The 19,550-nt window shown below is 44.6% G+C and overlaps 1 protein-coding gene across 1 annotated transcript in view; it reads right to left on the bottom strand.

Moving 5' to 3' along the window:
- Nucleotides 1–299: 299 nt before the first annotated feature.
- LOC126532146 (uncharacterized) overlaps nucleotides 300–19,550 on the bottom strand; it is an 84,077-nt gene continuing 64,826 nt past the window's right edge. The window contains exons 2-6 of the mRNA XM_055071157.2: nucleotides 16,255–16,620; nucleotides 7,672–8,097; nucleotides 4,876–4,893; nucleotides 1,760–1,864; nucleotides 300–882 (exon numbers count right to left, since the gene is read on the bottom strand). Of these exons, the coding sequence (XP_054927132.2) occupies nucleotides 1,773–1,864; nucleotides 4,876–4,893; nucleotides 7,672–8,097; nucleotides 16,255–16,620 (902 nt within the window). The 3' untranslated portion in view covers nucleotides 300–882; nucleotides 1,760–1,772. The remainder of the gene's footprint in view (nucleotides 883–1,759; nucleotides 1,865–4,875; nucleotides 4,894–7,671; nucleotides 8,098–16,254; nucleotides 16,621–19,550) is intronic.

Raw genomic sequence — 19,550 nt, 5'->3', positions numbered from 1 at the left:
TCATAAAAAAAATAGAAACAATACCGGAGATGAGGTCGCTGATAAATGAAACTCAAGATTGCAGTTAATTATTGCTCTGGCACTACTACAAGAAATATTTCTGTGTACATCAAGGAAAACGATATAAGCACCAACATGCAATATTGTCATTAGAAAAACACCTCCGATGAGTGGTTCAGCCAGGCATGGCTTTTTCAGCGAGAAATGTGGATATTGATATCTTCAGCATCCTTAAGAAAGATGGCTTTTTGATGTATAACCACAACACAACAGGAATCGACGCAATACTGCCAATCGTGTTGGTTTCATAAAAATATTTATTATTTGTTTGTCGCGATTGCGGTAGTTCCCCAAGCCAGCCCGGCCTTCAAAATCGCCACTGCATGCTTTGTCCACATGTCCATACGCCAAAACAGTCGACCGATGTGCTCCAAGAGATACGTGCCTGTAGAAACAACCGTTGCATTCTTCTTTGGTGTGCCCTCTTGGTCTCTGCTTCGGGTTAGCATAGAGTAGTCCACACAGCTAAGCAGCCATAAAAAGGAAGTAGTTATTTTGTCTTTGGTATTTGAACGAATGTTGACTACACAATGCGGGGCTGTTAAACATGTACTGGGCTTCAACAAAAAACATAGTTCATCACAGTAAATGGACGATAACAACGAAGGAAAGCCACAATAATTGTGGTGTTTCCTCTTAAAGGAATGCGGGCGAAACAAAGAAAGCTGTAACCATGTGTCGCCTTTCTGTCTTATATCATTCTTCTCCAAGAGAGGATACCAGATAATTACAAATATATGTGCGTATGTACATCTTAATTACAAAACTTTGAACGTCCGACTAGGCGTCCTTCAAGCTTCTGGCACAGCTTCTTCAACAAACCTGCAACAAAGGCAAGAACCAAGTGAGAAAGCAACAAAATTACGATGTAGCGCACTGTGACAAGGATGTCGGAAATGAGCGAGCCAGTGATTGCGAACAAGATCTGTCATTAGCCTTTGGGCTGGGATACTGTACTAATCCTAATACGCCGAAGATCACGGGCCACATAACTATCCTCAACTTCTGGAGCTTTGGAGCAAATGAAGGCTTACAAGGAACTCGACACAAAGTTCCTTAGTAGGGCTTGTCAAGCACGCAGTGGCTTGAAGTCTTTTCACAAAGAATGCACGCATGGTTGCAAAACTAATATGCGGCCATGATATAAGTTGGGGAGGACATCTTATCGGTTATAACAAAATGCTGCTAAATTTAGCATAGTGCCTGAACTATTGAATTTGGAGGAACGTCTAAGCAGCTCTTACTGTGTACTTAGATGAGAGGAGGCCTAGCGAAACACTGCAATTTGTGGTAAGATATTAAGTTGGCCTCTAATCTTCGTTGTTTAACGGCCGCGAGCAGTAAGCTCCTTGCCAAGTAATAACGTGAAGAAAAATAAAGCATTCGAGAGTAGAGAACGATGATGTCTTATCTTATGATGGGCAAAATTTTGTTTCAGTAATATTTGGTCGTGCCAGAAAATGTAAAAACTGTTTTTCTTTTCATAAAACTGCGGTATGATCTTTTTACTGTGTTGCTCAGCAGTAGGGAAACATATAGGGGACATATTGCACAGCAGAGACCACTTTGTGTATGCATTCGGCCGTATTGGCAAAATTCACCTTAGTTACATCATCGCTAAGGAAGCTTTATTAGATGGAGCAATGATCTATCAAAACAGTATTAACGACAGACCTACATCACAAATTGTAGCACATACCTGAGACTAGTCTTCAACTCGTAGAGGTATAGGTATCCTTTAAAAGCGTGAGGCCAAACATCAGGACCAGTAAGCTCTTTCTTGTAGTGATTTGTGGAGAAGAACCTGAAAATCAGAGTAATTTTTAAGACAAAATATTTATTTGCATATACGTAAAAATTTCAAAGTCTAGCCTAAATATACGCAGCAGAGACGCTTTCGCCTATCGCGGAACGTTCATGTTAGACACAAAGGCAATGTCAAACATATTCGAAGTAAGATACTCAACCTGAGTGCCGTACAAGTTCATTGTAATACTAGCACATGAAAACAGAACATATTGATAAATAAGATAATCGTTGATGATAAAAATTTTGCAGATACGGCACACAAGTTGGAATTTATGTGTATCGAAGCTTTACAGTGAAGCGGTTTATTAATGGCTGCGCAACTAACATTGATGGGAAAATTATGTTTACTTTCATATTATGCAACCTAAAGTGTAATCTCTAACAAGTGTTTCGGTTTAGCCACCACAAAGGTCAGAGCTTTAACTTCAGGTAATGTTTCTGCTCATGAACTGCACCACCCATAAGCTATACCTAAATGCAAACACAAAATCAGGTGTCTCTCTCTCTCTCTCTCTCTCTCTATATATATATATATATATATATAATATGTATATATGGTTGAATTCGCTGAACCTCCAACCGACCTAGCAGCAGCCAGCAGCCGCAACAATCAAGCAAACGCGGGAAAGTAGGCGAAGAAATGTTCACTTTCAAAGCCATACATAGGCTACAGAGCCCCCAGGGTACAAGAAAAGAACTGACACGACGTAATTTATATGTTCGCGACGCCAACACGTGAACGCAATAGCAAGACACCTAAAGGTCGATATTGAGAAGGAGCCAAGAAGGCCATGCGCATTCATTTTTTTTTTTTTAGAGAGAAAGAAGCAGAAGTATTACTCAAGCTGTCAGTTTCATTTAGCAAGCCAAATTGCTCCTTCTGCAGGAGCACATACTTCCTATTTCCTTCTCCAGGAGGACGTCCGTGTTACTTATCTTTTTGGCTCAGTTTTTTTTTTTCTATACATGAGGGCCGTGTTGCTTATGTGCGATTGTTTTATGTTGACAGCCTTTTTCTCCATCTGCTTCATATACGGGTACTTTTTTATTAACGTGTAGCTTTGAGTCAGTGTCGAAGTTGTGTATGTTAGTCTGCCGTCATCTGTTTTCGCGCTGTTCGTCGGGTATACGCATGCATATTACAGCCAAGCTACTAGTATCCCGGTGGTCGGCAGTTGTGGCTCACACCCCCCTAAGCAAGAAAAAATGGAATGGCTCGTCCCCCTCGTAGTGCCGAGGCGACACACACTCGGCAAAGTGATGCGAACCGTGCATACATTCGTTGGAATCATGCATACAACGTAGAGAACATCGTACGCTTCAATAAAGAACAAGCTCAGAACAAGCATCCGAACCACCAAAAATTCGACGGCATGTTACAGTCCTGTAACACGTGAAGGCGAAAGCCTGCTGTCAAAATGGTAATGCGTTAAGTTAGGCGATCGGAGGAGCCAGACTTCTTGCAAGACATAACGAGCTGCAGCGTCAAGTAAACGTATTGCGCTGTAGGTCAACCTCCTCAACGAGACATGCGAGCACCTAATGCACTACCTAAAGGTTCTTTCCTTCTTTCTTTCGTTCGTTCTGTCTTGCTTTTATTGTTTCGGCCGTTCTTTTTTTCTTGCTTTCTTTCTTTCGTTAAATCTGTCTTTCGTTTGTTCATTCATATTCAGCCATTGCATATTTGCTTGCTCACGCGGGCATGAGCCATCCCAGTTGATATTTTTTGCAACACTGGACTAGACGCTGCTTTTTCGGGTATGAGCCATTGCTGATGATGATTTTTTTTCATTCGTACACGTTTTTTTTTTTTTTATCACCGGACTGGACGCCGCTTTTTTCGAGTATGAGCCATGGCAACAAGCCGCTTAAGGCTCCCGCCTTAATAAAGTATTGCATGCCCGCCTCACCAGTTGTAGGGATGGTTTTCCAACAGCTTCGCTGGACATCCATTTTCGCAGGACCGGGATGGCGACTCACTTTTTCCCCATTTATATATTAAGACTTACCTTCAATCAATTAGGCTATCTCGCAAGTACTTTAATACGAGCCAAGGTAATGCTTGCAGCTACAGTTCTCCGTAACACAATATATGCAGTAAGCTTTATAGTCAGAAAACCTGCGTTTTTGTCCATAGTTACATGTTTTATCTCTGCACCAGCCACTTGTGGCTTGACCTTTACTGGTAACTTGTTCGTTAGCCCAGAAAGCCATTCCAGCCCTTCTTCACAACCTGAAGGCAACCGACTTGAGTGCCCGGCTGTAGACATCCTGCACCTAACTTCGCGCATGTGAAGGTGCGGTATAGACTCATGTTTTCTCTCTCTCTCTCTCTATTTCACCCCATCCTCCTCTCTACGTGTAGGTTAGTAAACTGGACTCAGTTTAGTTAACTTCCCTACCTTTCCTTCCTCCCTTCTCTCTCTCTCTCTCTCTCTTGTTCGATGTCCTACGCTACTGAAGATGCCACCAAGGTGCACTGCAAGAGACGCCCGGAGAGTGTGGTGTCTAACAGCAAACACAAAAGCGCCCTTATCAGGTTGTTACTACTCTAGTAGAAATATTGTATTGGCAATGCTTCACAAAACTCAGAAAGAATCTCCAGTTGAGGCTACTATCATGACTTAGAACTTAATGTCAAATCGTCCTGCTGGTCTTCCTCTGACTGCACTGAAGCCTTCGAATACATTGGGTAACGTTGACCCGTGATACAATCGGGCCTGTAGAAAGCCTGTAGCTTGAACTACGATCTACAATCTCTGTAGAAAGCCCGTTCAGCTTCAACTATCCATCCTTTAGCGACGATACTCATGCTTTACTCATGCTCATGCTTCAGTACTCATTCTCATGATTGAAAGCTATAATTCCAATTGTGTCATAGTTTTCCCAACATCTGAGCAAATTTCTCACCAATGTCAAAGAATGAATGAGTTTGAGTCTCCTTTATTACATAAGCAAATATTGTATACTGCTGAGGAGTAAAATGAAATAAATAAATGTACGTACCCGTCAAGTAAAGGTACCCTGGAATGGAAAGAAAGTGTCATGGTTAAAAATAGGCCAACGGGTGCTCTTGCACAGTAACAAGCACAAGACACTCAATAGCTCTATATAAAATAATGAGCCATGGCTTCCAAAATCAATATGGAAGTGGTAGAGTAGACGAGAAGACAAGGCCCTCGGCACAAACGCATAAATGTATACATACACTTACCGGAATTACTTTTAAAGAAATCTTTCAGATAAAAACAGAATTTAACTGTTGGTTTATTACATTTACTGCTTTTCAGAGAACAAAGTATGTATTTTTGCTTTACGCATAACTTGCCCTGAAGTCACTTCGAATGCGAATTTATCGCTCTTGCAGGAAACTACGTTGGCAACCACGTTTCATCTTCACTGAGGTTAAAAAATATCTAAAACAATTACAATACGCTGCGAGTTGGTGAAGCGTGAAATTACTCTTGAGTGCCGCCCTGCCTTTTTAGTCGAGCAAGTAAATGACATAAATGAATCTCATGGTGTGTCATATTCTTAGATTGCTCTTCAAGCTTTATACCGTCGTTGGACAGAAAAACTAAAGCGCTGACACTTCCATTACCGGCGCGTCACTCTCACGTTCACTTACTGTTTTTTCCTCATACACACATGACTGAAGCTTTCGTATTCTCCGTCACAATAGCTTTTTCTATTGGACTCTAATTATATTGACCGGCCGTGAATCTTTGTGATGGCATTTTAAATAACCTTATGGCATGTCCCCTTCGTGGTTAGAGAGCATCTTTAACTAAGGCGTGAATATATGCAACAATCAACAAAAGACACAGCTTTTTTTTTTTATTATTATGGCCGGTACTGGGAAAGTATTCTGTAAGAGTCCACCTAGTGGACTGTCAATTTCGGCCGTTCCTGATTGGCTAGGACCGCTCGTCTCCTCCTCGCTCGCACAGCTGCATCCACTCAGCAGCGGCCGAAATGGACAGTCCTCTCGGTGGACTCATTACATAATACCCCTCCTTTCTCGCATCCCGCATTGGCTCTTTGCGTAACGGGTGTTTCAAGAAATGTGTCCGAAAATCCTCAAAAATAATGGAAACGCGATATTTGCTCGCTAACTTTGACATTACTTTTTCTGTGGCGGCAGACGTCCTAAGATGAGTGGATACATTAATCAATTGCGGTAATAGTTATAGAAATTAAAACAATCAATTTTTTAACCGGATGAGGCCCACGGTCGGGCCAAATGAGTAAATCGAAGCACTTTCTGCAATAAGTCCATAGCCATATTGAGATGTTCCAAAAAGCGCGCGTTGGTAAGTTTTGCGGAGTGAAGAAATCCGACCGATTTCACCTGCGAAACCGAAACCGAAGTGAAACCAGTTCCGACAGCAGATCCCGGTACTTGCGGAGTGACTTTGTAACGTTTCGTAATGACTACGTTGTCCATACTTGCGCACACACACACTCAAATGCTTATTGCGTGTACGGGCATGCACATGTTCGTATTTATGATGGATAAGAATCGCAAAAAAAAAAAACAAATCTGTGCTATTCCACTGTGTGAAGGTAGATGACCAGCAAAGCTGCGTATAGTGATGACTATATTGATTTAATATGGGGTGATTACTGTATTTATTGAATAAACACCCATACATGCGACTTCTGGATTCTACCGTCTTTTATTGTACTTTGTTACCATAGTGATCATCGCTTTATGGTCACTATGGTAGAGGCCATAGGCTGAACGATGCTGTAAATATTTTTAGCAAATGTCAAGTCTCTACATCACCGATGACGCGTAGTTGGTACATTGACATGCGTATAGCATTGAATACCGAACCTATCCAGCAGGAACAACACTGATTAATTTCCGCCCGGTCGCGTCAGATCGATGTTGAAATCACCTACAGTGACGGTGGACATAGAGTCGACAGGAGTGATCCAACCGAACACGTCTGCTAGAAACGTAACAATGTCCCTCTTGGACGCAGCTGGTGGGATAGCATATACATAACGCTTCCTCGGTCTGCGCGAACCTCTTCTACGCACGCAGAAAAGAACTGAAAACTACCCATATACAGCATCGTTGTAAAATAATGGGAGAAATACGAAGGGGGCGAAACGCAGCGCTGCTTCCTCTCACCTCTATCTTTCTCCGATTTTCGCACTGTTTTTTCGATCCTGAACCCAAACCAGCAAGCTTAGGTTATTATGATACTATGCGCATATGCTTGAAAACTATTAAAATATATCTTAGCTGTGGAACCATATAGTTGAATGCGTCCTATAAGCTTACTGTTAATTATTTACTTTCAAGGTAAAAATTCGAGGGCACCTAATCATTTATGAGTTGTGAATGTGCAAGCATTACTGTCCAATTGAACGCCGATGAGCGGTACTTCGAGTTATGAACTCTTCGCGGGACAGCGAGCGCCGTGAAACGCTTGGCGCGTTTCGATTTGGCCCTACCGAGGCGCAGTTAGAACGCAGGCCAAAGCTTGCACGGACAAGGAACGAGCGGATAACACAGGCTTCCGAGAGCGAGGACGAGGGTGACCTGGTGTGGCGGCGACTCCCTCTCCCCTCACGCAATAACGCGGCAGTAGATGTGCCCTTTCGCCCTGTCTGCTTCGTCGAGGCCCGAGCGAGCAAGCGCACGCCAGAGTCACGAGCGCACCTCTCGCGCTTGTGGCGTGGCGTCGCAGCCAAATGGAAGCTAGGAGCCGTTTCACTGCTACAGACGCCGCCGGCTCGTTCGCTCAGCGGGCCACATGAGGCTTTTGCATGAACAAATAGGCTCACCGGGATTGTAGACAGTTCGCCGGCGCACCTCGTAGTCGGTGCCCGGTATCTCGAGCACGCACTCGAACGTCACTGCGGGCGGCAGCTGCTCGGCGCTGAAGGAGCGTGACAGCTCGATGTCGTACGTGCCGTTAGTTTTCCGTGTCCGAGGCCTTCCACGTTGAACCTCGGTGCGGCGCATGTCCGGCGTGATGCTGAACAGCCGCAGCGTGGGACGCGGGTGCAGCCCCAGGGCGCCGCAGTGAACCTCCACCATTGTGCCAGTGCCACTGAAGCTGCCCGAGCTCGAACTCGGTCCAGCGGAACTGGTGTCAGTGGGAACTCCCACGCGTGCGTGCGCGGCGGTTCCAAGGTATGGGGCGGCAGCGGGTGGCACAGCGGGCGCTGGTGTGGTCACGTAGGTCAGAGTGAAGTTTTTCGCTGGTACTGCGAGACGGCAAGAATGGTGCGTGCACAGGTTGAAAGAGTGAGCATAGTGCGACAAAATTACTCAGTTACCTTATATCTTCGACTGCACCAGAAGCTTCCCTCCAGTAGTTTAACTTAAGCCAGACACTTTACTTATACGAAAGGTTGCGGTGGTTTCACATGAACGAGATGCATAATTTCCAGCGCCGCGTTGTCTACAGCAAAATGCGTAGTGTCGGCAAATTCAACTACGTGATTCAACGAAATCTAGTAAGGATTGTAAGATGGGGTTTACAAAGTTTGAGCAGGTGATCTTTAAAAGTCAGTAATAAGCTATACAGCTATATTTTCGGGCAAGCCACCAACCATTTATATTTTCTCGATACGGCGGCACATAGAGCCAGTATGTGGCTCCCCAAGAAGCGTTGTCAGCTAAAAGAAACAAAGCATTGTGGTCATAAAGGTCAATGCTTCAATTTCAACAATTTTCCTAGCCTCGAAACAATGAATCTTTAATTCGTACGCACTCCGAACATGACCGGTTTCTTAGGAAAGTGCATTAACTGGAAGGAAACACGAGCTCTGTAATAAATACAAACTTTCATAGATCACTTTCAAAACGGACAATATCTGTCCGGCACATCGGTACCCAATCTTTAGGCACGCCTATCAGGCTGAATTATTACGTACACTCCACAGCATGAAATGTCGTTTCGGGAAATGTGCTTTAACTGACGCTACACTAAATTTACAAGGGAAGGGAAAGAAGACAAAGTGTTACACGATGGCGACTTGGCCATGCGCACGAACTCTGTCCAAACAGGCGCGTCTGGCGATGAACGACGCAGTGGGTCTCAGATTCATTCGACCCGCGAGCACCCGTGTCGGGGTCCTCATGCATGAAGCTCGCGGGGCCGCCTTCGCTACGAAACTGAGCAAAAAAGAAGCTCTCCTCTACAAACGACGCGGAGAAAACGGATGTGCGCCGTTCCAAGCCTCCTGTCGGCACGTACGCTCACGCGTGCTGGTTGACAGTGGACACGCCCAGAGGTAGGGACGGTGCCTGTGCCACTGTTGAACGTGTCAGCGCTACCGCACGGCATTTCGCTTTCACTTTGTATTCCTGCTTCCATACTTGGGACCCCTCAAACGGGGAGCGCCTGAATGACTTCCCACACCTCGTCTGGAGGCCTCTAGCCCTCCTTTAGTTTTTTTTTTCTTTTTCTTTCTTTTTTTGCGTGTCGCCTCATCGAGCAAACGTCGTTCACGAGGCGTGAGGATCCGAGGACCACGACGCGCTGTGGCAAGAGTATCATGTGTATAAAAGCAGGACGTGTAATTATTCATTGCAGACGGACGAAGACAATAGCGCTGAGCAATACGCTATATGTGTGTGGGGTTACTTGTAGATTTTAGTTCTCTCTTTCGTTCACTTCGCCCTTGATGATGATACTATCTGACATGAGGATGCTTTTTCATGTGGGTATTGCCAACCGAGGCTGCAAACAGAAAGTGCCTCGCCGTCTGCCCGAGAACCAACGGTATATCTGTGTGTCATTTAAGGGGGGCAGGAACTGGAGGGGGGAGGGAAGAAGGTGGAGGCTGAAGCGGCTCAGGAGGATGAAGCAAATATAACAGTGCACAAGTAGCGAGCAGCGGGTCTTTCGAGAGGCGTAGAAATAATAAATGAGAAGGTGACAGCAACTTGCAAACATCCAGACGTTCTCGGGAAGTGTGGCGAATGTCGTTACGCGTAGATGGCTTTCTCCTACACGTGTCTCATCTTGAGCAGTGTATGCGCACTGGTCCTGAAACTGCTGGAAGCGTCATGCTTTATGCATTGGGAGTAGGCACCATCCTTGTCTCTCAGCAAACAACGTAATTACTGGGCCGAGTATCCCCTACGAAACTGCTCTACGCAGACTTCTTTAGTGATAGATTCTGCTAAGCCCTACCCTTCAAAGCTGTGCTTCCGAATAAAAAGAAGGGTACCATATATGAAACCAACAGAACGCTTGGAAAGGGATGCGGGCATCGTCTTAATGTCGTATTTAATCGCAAACGTGCACATTATTTGATTATTTCATCAGAAATTCATCAGATCTAGAATTGTGCCAACGTTCTATGAAATACGGTAAGTATTTTGTATTTCTCCCTGTGCAATACAATACCCACATTCCATGAACCTAAAAGCGCTGATTTACATTTGAAGACACCAGAATAGAGATTTGTAATGAAGCAGGAAAAGGCTCGGAGGACTGGGCAGAAGCGACTCTACGCGACTACGCCGATGAACCCTGATGCTGCTTGGCCTCCGAAAACCTACAATAATTTCAGATCTCGTTTACGTGCTCACGCACGCACATTTAACTGTTGGTCAATGTGAGAGACGGAGAAAAAAATTGCGATAGTAAAGGCGGTGAGCAAAATACAGCGATGTATAGCCTACAGCGGGTGCCACGAGCTAAGCAGTGTGAAGAACAAGAAAATATATAATAAGTTTGACGTGGTGGAGCGACTGTGGTGCAAGGACGTTATGACTCCGTAGCAGTGTTTTCGAGAACAGCTGGCCATGATTCCATGGCGGACAGCCGACAACACACCGGCATGTCTCCTGCGTGAGCAAAGGCACTCTATCCCGTGCCTTGGTTGAAGAGCCCACTCATTGCAGTGTTCTCCTCTTACGTCCCAGCAGCCAGATCTAACATGTCTTCACATGTGCGCACAAAGCTGTCTTACTAGAATTATATATGCAAAATGTACAATTATCTTGGATAATTTTGTTGAGCTCTGTCCTAATCGAAGTTGTTGTCTAAGAAGCTCTTTATGTCTACTTGGTCTGAGTCTTGCAGCGCTACATGGCCTTCGTTTTAATGTTCTCTTAACGAATAAGCGTTTTGTTGGCCATTCAGCCCCCACTTTCGCCCGCAAGTAGAAGACGAAGGCCTAGGGTGCAAGAAAACGTAGTTTCTCGACAATACATAGCACCTTCATTTGCTTCACATTATGCATGCCCCACGCACCACTTTAGTACTGCGTCTTTGCTTGCTCTACCTGAATCTCTCGTAAGTTCTCCGATCTTCCTCTCAGGAATGATGCCGAACATAGCACAAACCAAAAACGTTATCCTGTTTACCGCGGCCCACTCATGTTACTCACACGCATCCTGAAAGAGTAACTATGCGAGTCTGTTTACACGATGCTTATTTCTGGAACCAAGCAGCTTCTATTTTTGGCACCTCCGCGCTACCTAACACTCTTCGTCGCCCATTAGAGATTCTAAAATTCTAGTTTCACTCAACCTTACTTATATAACTAAAAGCATACCCCATTCATATTAAATGCGTGCGTTGAACTTGACTACATTAGCTTTCATTTTCCGCTTCTTCATCCACAGCTTGCTAATCCTTTTACGCGAGGCAAATGCGAGCCAGTGCGCTTCACTTAGTCCGTCCATTCAGGACGGGTGTGTCATAGTCTGAGCCCAAACATGGCAGCGCAGACTCCTTCTCGCGCTTGTTTCTTAAGATCTCCTTCGCATCTGCCCATCTATAATTCACGTAGTTCGCATCTCTCGGTGCTCAGGTTGAGAGCCTCTTGCAGGATGTATTACTTTTTGCTTTGCTTGTGACATGCTGACGCCTCGGGCGCAGCCATTCGCGGCACCGTGGAGCTTATACGAGGGGATTATGCGGTTTCGTCGAGCCAGGGAGTGACTGGTAATGAGCTATGAGAGGGGCTTATGACGGGTCGATAAGTTTAATAAGTGCTGCCAGGATAAGCATCATGCATAACACGTGCGGGAGCAGAAACGGCGAGACAGAAGTTAAAGAAAAAAAAGAGAGAGCCCTTTGACGTGGTTGAAAAGTTCTTTCCCTTCAAACTAGCGGTTTAGTGAAAAGGCAGAACAGAACGGAAACGAGAGTGCTACTTGTTTACCACCACAGTGGTTTCATGCGTCATTTTGAGGTGCCTCATCTGTATAGCCACGGTCTGACATCGCCCCCACCGCGATATATTCAAAGCGAAAGCATATTCATTGGAACTTGAAGACTTGAAGTGATCGACAGTGGTCGAACAAGGGATGATTTAGGATACAAAGAATACGTTCAGCACGAACTTGATTATTTGAGGGCTTTCACGAGCTTTGGCGTCAATACAGCCAACCACAGTGATTCATTTATCAATTGCGCACACAAGCTCGCAATAAAAAAGACACAAAAGATGCGGGGTCCCCATTTAGGAAGTAGATATTGCGTATTACTTGTTCGTAATCCAAGGGTATTATCGCTATTATTATTTAGGCCCTCATGACTGCCCAGCTGCAACTTTTACTAAAACGGTACTCTGCTTTTCCTTGGCTCTACGAAGTGTCTACAGAGTGGCTCAAGAAAACTTAGATAACTAAATGACAATCTATGTCAGCAAGTCATACTATGTACAAAGCCACGCAAACATAGATTGATTGGTAGGCTTTATCTTCCCGAGGGAGCGCAGAAGCTTCAGAAATACCGTAATAGATGATCCCAGACAAATTTCGATCTTGTTATTCTTATGAGCGTACACTTAACGTTAACGTGCCCAAAGGAACTCTTTCTTTTCCATCCCACTTTTATTGGAATGCTGAAGCATCGGCTGAGAACTGAAATGATGACCTGGCGCGCATCAGCCGATCAGCTATAGCTAGTAAGCTACCGCAACCGGTAAACAGTCACGGGAAAGAAAAACGCCGCCTTAACGCAGCTTTGACCACAAAGGCTGCAAGGGACAGTGCGCAATATTTCGGATAAAGGTAGAGAAGCAATTCGCACGAGGCAGTGTAAGACTGAGCTCAGCACACGGAAAGTATGGCAGTCAGAGAGCCCAAAACCGAAAAGAAAGTAACTGCAATGAACAAGATCCCAACAAAGGACATCGAGCTTGTTCCTAGAGGCACGTTGCCAATTGCAAACAAGATTGAAGCTCACTAGCGTAGGATATGCTCCATGCAGTAGTGAATGCAAAAGAAAAGTTTAATTTCGCTCCAACTGTCCGCGTTTTTCTGAACCATCTCAGAGTGCCCCTTCGCGTGTTTGCGCAGTCCTGTCGTAGGCGGGTCCCAACCGGGCTCCTCGCTGCATAGATTGAGACCGAACACAAAACGATAACAAACATCCGACGAGAATTCAATATCAGCGTGAGAGTTGCCAGCTGTCGAAAGCTCGCGGCCGCTTAGGTTAAAGTCAGGCCAAGGAATTATTGATGTCTAAAGTAAAGCCACGAAACCGGCAGAACGTTGCACGAAAAGCAAAGAATGCCCTCTTTGGCGGAAAGCCCTGGTGGTAGAATGGACGGAGCAGCTGTTTCAACAATTGGTCGGCTCGTCTTTCGCAACGGCGACGTTGTAGCGTCCACGTATTTGAATTGCACCGCAGCGCCTCTACAAGGGCAGCTCGCTGGATTTCGCGTATACATTGGAAAGCTATAGCTTTCTCTCGCGTTGAACGCCTGGCTTTTATTACCACGCGAAGACTGCGCCCACAAACAACGCTTCAACGCACCATCTTCCCTCGTTCCCCGACTTCCTCCCTCAGCTTTATGTTCTTCTTTTCTCTTTTCTTTTCTTTTCTTTTTTATTGCTTCATGCCTACGAGTATCTTGCGTAACGCGCTACACGTTTCTTATTTTCATTATTCTACCACAAAAAATTTCTCGTCTTTCAGAGGGCTCATGTAAGTTGCTTGCCCCTTTTGCATTGTTCGGCTATGTTTGTTTCCTGTCGGCCCTTTATATTTTCGGGCAACGTTTACAAGTTTACATCCTTAGTTTCTTTTTTTTTTTTCATTTCCCAGTTACATCATCTCACCTCTGCGCAACTATACGGGATGGTAATTTCAAAGTTTTATGGTATATTGAAAAATAGCCTCTTACAAATCAAATAGTTCCACTCTCTGAGCTGGATAATCCATCGAGGCCAACATTCCTTGCACGAGAAATCGAAAAACATATTCAATTAATTAAAAGATGCACTAATTAGTATATTTTGAATTATTTGCTTTGCGGTAGATATTGTAATTTAGGAATTGTTCGGGTGAGTTTGCACGGCGTATCCACTTGGAATTAATTTAGAGAATGACGCTAGTTTTGAGATATGCGCCATCAAACTTGCCGTAAGAAATATGCACTGTTGCACTTACCTTCTTATCAGAACTCTCCTTTATGCACTGAAGCACAGAAGTAACTGGAACGCCCATGTGTTTCGTTCTGCACTTTGGCAAATAATACCGCGAAACTGGTGTCATCGTAGAATTTTAGTTCAAGTGGATACATCTTGCAAGCTCACCGGCTACAATTCCTAAATTGCAATATGTGCCGTAAAGTCATTAATTAAGAAATTTATTTGCGAATTTTTCTCAGTTAGTTGAACATCGGTTTCTCTTCGAATAATCCAGCTCATATATATATGTATATATATATATATATATATATATATATATATATATATATATATAAGACGGAAACCGACCAAGATGCCAAGCATTTTTATTCCAAAGACAGTGCGCGAGCCTAGCGCGAATTGTATAGAAAAACTTACGTCAGCAATGGATTTTACGGTGTCTTTTGGGAGGAGCCATATGTAAGATTACGTGAACAAAAGGGACTCGGCGAATTCCGACGGCGGGATACTATGCGACAGAGAGGATCATCAGTTGGGGAGTGGATTTTCAACAGAAACAAATGATAAGGTGTTGGGAGCATTCCCTTGTGATTAAACCTCATTGCACAATGGGGATCTCGCTGTTCTTTTCGGATTGTTCTGCGAGTGCCCATAAGTAAAGCCCGTATCCGTCCCACCTTATTTTGTCGTTACCTGTAGCTTTTGAACAGCTGGACAAGTAAAATATGCGGGAAAGAGTTAAGCTGCCTGCTTTCGGCGAACTTAAGCGGTCTGATGACCTGCACGACCAAAACATAATGACTAGACGGCATATTCGGAACAAAAAATTGGACGAATCAAGTCATTTTCTTCTGAACATAGATTTCTACGGCTCTCTCACGTGCCTTTTTAGTGTATAAACTTTAACGAATGGGGATGTTGTCTAGCATATATGGCACCGTATTTGTTGCTTGTAAAGTTCAACAAGCTGCTCTGGGCTTCACATTTTACGATATCCTTCCAGGTCGCCCGCTAAGACAAGACATTCTTTTTTTTTTACTGCTCTTCAGTTTTATTGGTAAACATTAGCGATGTGAACGTCTCGATTTCACTGCGCAACAACAGGATGCACTTACCAGTTAATCATTCATTGCACCATTTTAATGTAATTGCTTTCTTCAGTTACTACGCACGCGTTTGATGGAGTCGACCAATCTCACACAATATAAGTAATACGCAGATCCAACGCAATGATAAAATCTAAATGACGGGAAGCTTCCTTGAGTTACCGAGGTAGCAGTTGTAGCAGTGGGTGCAAGAAAGAAGCCTCGTCGTGTGTAGCTGTTAGCTCTCCGCGTCATGAGGACGAAGGCAATGTATGATGCTTTTGAGGGAAGAATTTCGATTACAGATGCTTTAACAAAAAAGTACGACGCATATCTCATTGCATTTAAGGCTTCACACGCCTACTGTCACATTAGAACATCCATTCTAAAGGATAGGCCATGAATTCTCGCTGACTGATCCAAGCTCTCTACTAGTCAAGCAAGAAACAGTAGCAATTTGCCTGATCGGGCAAATGCCCGATGCCAAACCCCGGGAAATGGGCAAAGACGGCTTTGTCTTACAAAGCGAGTGGAGAACCAACATGGGGTGCGAGGCATGCGCTGACTGCTCTTTCGCCGAGTAGACAGCTTGAGCCACTGGGTTCGAGCTACATTTTTCATACCCCCTTCGATTTTGTTCATTTATAAATTAATCTTTCCGATATAACAAGCAAGTCCTTTTGGACATCTCCGACTAATGCGAAGCAGGCAGTGTCGCCTTCACTGCAGCTCCTTGGTGACACCTGCGTTGAAACTAGATGTGACTGTCTGTGACAAGCTGCATTCAGCAAGGTAGTCCTAAGGAAACAAATAATATCTTCATTCAACAGCAACGTCTCTCCATCTGATCTGTTAGGGGGTGCCAGCATGGTATAACTTCACTTCGAAACACCTACAACTGTTCAAGAGGCGCATTTTCCGAGATGCACTTACCATAGACCATCATAGACTGCTGCTTCGAGTCGATTCCGGCCAAGGACGAGACGACACATGTGTATAGACCACTCATCTCGGTAGTGGGCCTGATGATCCGCAGCGCCCGGTACTGTGAGTCCCGGGGACCGCCCACAGTGAACGAGTCGTCAAGGCGGCCTGTGAGAATGCCGCTTGTTTGCCGCGAGTTCAGTTCCGGTATCCATTGGTACACCGGCTCCAACAGGTCATTGAAGAACCACTTGACCACAAGACGAATATCGTGCTCATTGTACACGTATTCGCAGTCCAGCAGCACGGGCTCCTCGGTGCCGTTCTGGACCCAGCGAGGCACCGATAACTTCCAGATTGCCACGCAACGAACCCCTGCAATCGTTAAAAAGAAAGAAACAAACAAACAAGAAACCATAGCGTCAATTCATTTTAGCAAAAGGAAATTAATGCTAGACAGGGACGACAACACAAACAAAAGAATGTCTGCGAGGAGCACTGTGAAATAAGCCAATAAACTGCGCACCATAACTTGGCACACATTCTTTCTTAAATATATAATGTCAATTCTGACCGTCATGTGAATAAAATTATGTACCTCACTACATGAGTAATCTTACAGTAGGAAAAGTGAAGCTTCTGACTATTATGTTTAGTGAGGATTATGTTTAATTTCTTTTGTTTGAAACTAGGAGGACACACTACTAGCTTTGGACATGCACTAGTGGACATACCACTAATGTGACACAAGATACTTCACGCTGCCAGCAGTCGTAGTATCTTTTTTTTTTTGTCCTTTAGACTTTGAGTGAAAACCGCAATGAATTCTATGACGACTTCACTTTGTTACAGTTGGAGCATGTGGCGTTAGGCGGTTGTGTCGTGCCCCTTCTGCACTTTAAGCTTACGGTAGGTTCTGACTCAGGTATGGGACAGCATGTACTCCCCATTGCGCGTATGAGTCTGCATATAATTAAATTCAGATTACTTAACACACACCTTCCACATTACACGTCATTCCTTGTATCTCTTATAACAGCATGCAGTCGGAGACCGCATCCTAGTCGATAACCAATCTGAGATTACTTTCTCGGTATGCTGCTCCCCCTACACTTCATAGTTCGCTGCACTTCCGGCAAGGGCCTTGCAAGTATATACTATGGAAATTACTGCATAGCATGGTCGCCCCATCAAAAATACAGGGCTAAGAAAACTGACTAGAAGGAGGCAGATTCGCTGTATGTCAGGGTTGCCTGTAGGATATAGTGTTGCGGCAGCTGAGAAATCTCGTGTCGTTGATGGCGAGACACCAGGACGTGCATCGCTAGATTATCGTGCAAAGAGAACTTAGTGCTTTGAAAGTCGTTCCGTGTTTCCTAATTCCGGCTTTTTCGCACATTTCTAGCACCCCGATGGGGAATAGAAATGTCGCAGCGTTGAGGAACGTCTACTTGATGGTTAGCTAAATCAAAGCAAACAAGCAGAGTCACGTAGGTAAGCCGTGCGCGTAGCCCAAATTCTGCGCCACTTTCTTTCGCGGAGCGCGTTGTCAGAGTTTGAAGAACCCACCACATTAAGCTGCCTTCCTGTTTCTGTCCAAGCATTGTGCTCGCATGATACCGTACTCACATAGTCTTTGAGTGGGCCTCCTGCGATCCCTGTCCCTGGGAAGATTGATTGGCCCATGGTTCAAATAAAGGCAAGAAGAAAGAATGACGGCGCGAGTTTCTACGCACTCCCGGGTTTCCGGAAGGCCGTCGCACTACAGCTTCCGGGTACAAGGCCATCCGGTAATTATGGCGTGCTTGGTGCCACAGAGCATGCTATATAGGCGGCCAGCATGTGTCGGTGAGGGCACTTCTTACTAGACAGGAAGGCGCGCCGCTTCCCTGCAGGCTTATTCGTAGCTTCGGCTCCTTCTCCAAGCAACGATCATATATTATATTCTATAGTCACACCTTCCTATCTAAAAGCCAGCTGTGTAGTCAATGCAAGGTGGTGGAAAAGTAATGGACCCCACCCCCTACCCCACAGCATTTTTCAAGCCTGAAGAACATCGTCAATGCAAAACAGCAACGACATCTCTGCTAGCTGAAGCAAAAATTAAGCTCAAATCCGAAATATGGCATTGCACGTTGCTTTCATTTACCCGCGTCGGCACCATATTGTATTTCTGTGATGCAGCTGAAAAGTTTTTATAGCAGCATAGGAACACGTCTTAGCGGATTTTTTTCTTGTTCAGGATGGCCCAGTGACTTGCCGTTGCACACCTCGGTGAGGCTCCAAGCTCAGACCGGCAGATATCCAATATCTATCTGTTCCAAGAACTGCGCTTCATTCAGCGTTTTTTAAAGCTTAGGTAACCATTGTGCTAAATAACGGATTGGAGGAAGGTGGCTACTTTGGTTGCACGAGCGCTGTAAGAGTCTGAGCCATGTAACAGGGACTGGAGAGGCAGAATTGCTTGATTGGGTGCAGAAATGTAACTTCTGCACGCACTAATGACGCACAAATGAAAAGCTGAAGTGCTTCTGTTTTTCTATCACTGAGCACACCCTAAATTGCAAATTTAAGAGTAATATTCCTCTCTGGTGACTGCTCACAGATGAGTATTTAGGCCCTTAACTATTTGATTCCCAAAAATCCGCAACTGATCAGATTTTAATAGCATATATTCGTGTCATATTAGAAAAATGGAACTAAACATTAAAAGTGTAAGTCGATGAGGGTTTCTCGTTTGAATACAACTCGTCCAACTTATTATCTTGACAGTCATCCCCTTGGAAGCTTAACATCCTACCCGCATCTCGGTGCCCATATAATTAGCATGCTGTACTGAAAATTGCCATATTGAACATATAGCATCAAATGCAAACAGAACCCTGGGTTACTTTCGAAGAAACTTTTTTCTTGCTCCATCATCCCTAAATATATTATTATACACCACCTATGTACGACCACACATGTAATGTGCTTCATCTGTATGGGTCTCTGGACAGGTCACACTAGCACTCAAGCTGGAAAATGTGCAGAATCGTGCAGCTCGTTTTATCTTCGCTAACTATCATCGCTCGGCTAGAGTCACCAAAATGAAAATGTCTTGAAATCTCATTCCACTAGCTACCCGCCGAAAGCACATCCGCATTTGTCTGTTCCATAAGATTTTCTACCATAACTCTCATCTTCGCTCCCGATGTATTTAACCAGCACCTTTCAGTTCTCAACGCCGAAGTCACCTAGTCTGAGTGCCCCATTGCAACACCGTAACATGTGCAAAATCATATTTTCCAAGAACTTGCAAAGAA

The sequence above is a fragment of the Dermacentor andersoni genome, chromosome 5 (genome assembly GCF_023375885.2).
Source record: "Dermacentor andersoni chromosome 5, qqDerAnde1_hic_scaffold, whole genome shotgun sequence".
Taxonomy (NCBI): Eukaryota; Metazoa; Arthropoda; class Arachnida; order Ixodida; family Ixodidae; genus Dermacentor; species Dermacentor andersoni.
This window is presented reverse-complemented; position numbering and strand designations above follow the sequence as displayed.